Here is a 3557-nt window from a genome sequence, read left to right as displayed (position 1 = left end):
CTTCAGCATGCCTGCGGCTCTTGGTAGGACCGGGATCACCAGAACCATCAAGCCGCCGATGTCTTCGAAAGAGGAGGCTAGCATTAAGGAGTCTGCCAAGACTCTTCGACATACCCTTGACCGCCTCCAAGAGAACTAGGACGCAATATGGTGTTGCGCCGAAGTGCGAAGTGCTCAGTAGTTTCGGTGGGATATGTGTCGGTTGCGCCGGTAATGCCCCGGCTTACATGATTGCACATTTTAAAATTGACCAAGGCTATTTGAGGAACGCCACTTGATGCATCAAGACAGTCAAGCTCCCTCATTCAACGACGCAAAGTACTTATTCCAAGTGCGCCATGGGTTCTACGCTATTCCTTTCTCAAATGCAATTGCGGTGCAGCGCATCGTAGGGGGTGTAGTGATCGCGACATCTTGGACTGGTGCTTTCGTATTTCGGATACAGCACTGGTACGCGCTATGACTAGGGCCATTTTGACGGCCGGGTGCGTCACATAACGTCTACGACAAAAGTCCCTGAATAAAAGTAACAATGTACTGTATGTCAGCCGGGTCTTTAGTACCACCGTTACAAGTTGGTCGAAACTATACAAACCATTCCTGGCTTGTTGTGGCTTCAGCACCGGTAAGCAAGCTGGCTGAACCCTCTCCATGAGCAGAGGTGGCGTGAGACGACCATCAGCTGTTGTATGATGTCATAAAGTTGGTTCCCTACTTTTGTGAAAGCATTTTTTGCATAGTGTGTGTATGACGCCTCGATGGTAGTGCAGCACGGGTTCAGCTCATGCTTTCAAACGCCATAAATCTGATTTCCGTGCCTCCAATCTCCAAATACGCTTTTCGTAACGTGAGCTTGCCCATAGCAAATTGGTTGTGTGAAGCTCCTCGATATTCGAACATTCATCTGGCCGCTGCTATACAGTCTGGACGCAGATGGCGCCGATCCAAGGAGCGAAAACCGACGCCGCATCAGCTGGCCAATTTGTTCGCGGCTTTGCGCAACTGACGCGCAACGATGGGGCTCTGGTTGGCGGAAAGAACTCCTCTCTCGGCGAGATGATCAGCACTCTCTGGGCTAAAGGGGTCCCTGTACCACCTGGGTTTGCAACGACCTCGTACGCATACTGGCACTATGTGGAAAGCAACGGCATCAGGGACAAGATTGCCACACTGGTCACGGATTGGCAACAGGGGAGGCTCAGTCTCGCCGAAACTGGCAACATGGTGCGCCGTCTGTTTTTAGGTGGTACGTGGCCCACTGATGCTGCCACGGCCATCAAAGACGCGTACCGCAGGCTCTCAGCCGATGCTGGGGTGGACAATCTGAGCGTTGCCGTTCGCTCGAGTGCTACAGCCGAGGATCTTCCAGATGCAAGCTTTGCAGGTCAACAGGAGAGCTATTTGAATATATCGGGCGAAGATGCACTCATGGATGCCTGCCGACAGTGCTATGCCTCTCTTTTCACCGACCGAGCCATTAGCTATCGCCAGGCCAAAGGATTCGATCACATGAACGTTGCGCTCTCCATTGGAGTGCAACGAATGGTTCGATCCGACGTGGGCGGCTCTGGCGTCATGTTCTCCATCGACACTGAAACGGGCTTCGACAAGATCGTGCTCATCAATGCAGCATGGGGGCTCGGCGAGAATGTCGTACAGGGTACCGTTAACCCAGACGAATACCAGGTCTTTAAGCCGCTGCTGCGACAAGCAGACCTAGTTCCCATACTTGAAAAGAAGTGTGGAGAGAAGGCACTCAAGCTTGTATACGGTAATGCGGAAACACCGACTCGCAACGTGCCCACCTCGAGGGCAGAACAAGACACATTTGTGTTGAACGACCGGGAAATTCTCCGGTTGGCACGCTGGGCATGCACGATTGAGCAGCATTACGGCTTCCCAATGGACATAGAATGGGCCAAAGATGGCATCATGGACGAGCTGTTTATCGTCCAAGCTCGGCCGGAGACAGTACAATCGCGTCGCGCCCCAGCTATGCTCAAGACATACAAAGTTAGCAACGCGGGCCGCGTTCTGGTCGCTGGCCATTCCGTCGGCGACGCGGCCATCTCAGGCCAACTCTGCCTAATCGAATCGACTAAGGACTTGAGCAAGTTCGTCGACAACTCCATTCTCGTGACGGGAGCAACCGATCCGGATTGGGTGCCCGTCATGAAGAGAGCCGCGGCGATTATCACTGACCATGGCGGACGTACTTCGCACGCCGCCATCGTCAGCCGTGAGCTAGGGTTACCGGCCATCGTGGGCTGTGGTAATGCCACGTACGTACTCCACAGCAGGCAGGACGTCACGGTTTCTTGCGCCGAAGGCGATCGTGGCTTCGTGTACGAGGGAATTGCCAATATAGAGACCGAGACCATGGATTTGACTCGACTACCGGAAACCCGGACTAATGTCATGATCAATCTTGCCAACCCAGCAGCCGCTTTTCGTTGGTGGCGACTCCCAGCCGATGGCATCGGCCTAGCCCGGATGGAGTTCGTTGTTACCAACGCAATCCGAGTCCATCCCTTGGCGCTCGTCCACTTCGACCGACTGAAAGATGTTCAAGCCAAAGAAGAAATTGGTCGCTTGGCAGCCGGATACGAAAGGAAGCCTGATTATTTTGTGGACAAGCTATCGCACGGCTTCGCAGCCCTGTGTGCGGCAGTCTATCCCATGCCAGCTATCATCCGCATGAGCGATTTCAAAACAAATGAGTATGCCGGGCTGATTGGTGGCGTCGAGTTCGAGCCAAACGAAGAGAATCCTATGATTGGCTTCCGCGGTGCGTCGCGCTACTACTCGCCGCGCTACAGGGATGGCTTCGCGCTCGAGTGTCGCGCCATCAAGCAGTTGCGCGACGAGATGGGATTCACGAACGCCGTCGTGATGATTCCTTTCTGCCGCACTACTGTTGAAGCCAAGAAGGTTCTGGAGGTCATGGCGGAGAACGGACTCAAGCGCGGAGAGAGAGGTCTGAAGGTGTACGTCATGTGCGAAGTGCCGTCCAATGTGATCCTAGCCGCACAATTTGCAGAGCACTTCGACGGTTTCTCTATCGGATCCAATGATCTGACACAGCTGACTCTGGGCGTAGATCGCGACTCTGGAGAGCTGGCCGACCTGTTCAATGAGCAAGACGAGGCGGTTAAATGGATGATCAGGGAAGCCATTTCGGTTGCTCGAGCGAAAGGGTGCAAGGTTGGCATCTGCGGACAGGCACCGAGCGACCATCCAGAGTTCGCCAGGTTCCTGGTCGGTTGCGGCATTGATTCAATTTCTGTCAGTCCAGATAGCTTTCTTGCTGTGAAAGGGCACGTGGCTGCTAGCGAGCAGGTGCACGTATCGCGCGGGTCGGTACTTTGATGGGTTTCAGTCGCTAGTCAGGCTGGTGGTACAGCAGTGCCGGGTTATATGTGTCCTTTTCTTCCAGATTGTCACTTGCTTTTCTTCCAGATTGTCACTTGGTTTACAAGGGCATTAACCGGTGACTCGGAGCACGCTGCTCTGAAGTCAGTATAGGCGCGTTCAAGAACGACGTCAGCACAATACGA

The 3557-nt window shown here is 53.8% G+C and overlaps 1 protein-coding gene across 1 annotated transcript; it reads left to right on the top strand.

The window, feature by feature from the left end:
* Positions 1–933: 933 nt before the first annotated feature.
* Positions 934–3299, top strand: PLICBS_004109 (uncharacterized protein; the record flags this gene model as incomplete). The annotated part of the gene is made up of 2 exons (XM_065600412.1): positions 934–3242; positions 3296–3299. 2 exons carry the CDS (start codon positions 934–936, stop codon positions 3297–3299), a joined length of 2313 nt encoding a protein of 770 aa, XP_065456484.1.
* Between the last annotated feature and the right edge of the window lie 258 nt (positions 3300–3557).

The sequence above is a fragment of the Purpureocillium lilacinum genome, assembly GCF_023168085.1.
Source record: "Purpureocillium lilacinum CBS 284.36 DNA, scaffold_3, whole genome shotgun sequence".
In the NCBI taxonomy this organism is placed as follows: Eukaryota; Fungi; Ascomycota; class Sordariomycetes; order Hypocreales; family Ophiocordycipitaceae; genus Purpureocillium; species Purpureocillium lilacinum.
The sequence above is the reverse complement of the archived record's forward strand: the minus strand, read 5'-3'. Positions and strand labels throughout refer to the sequence as shown.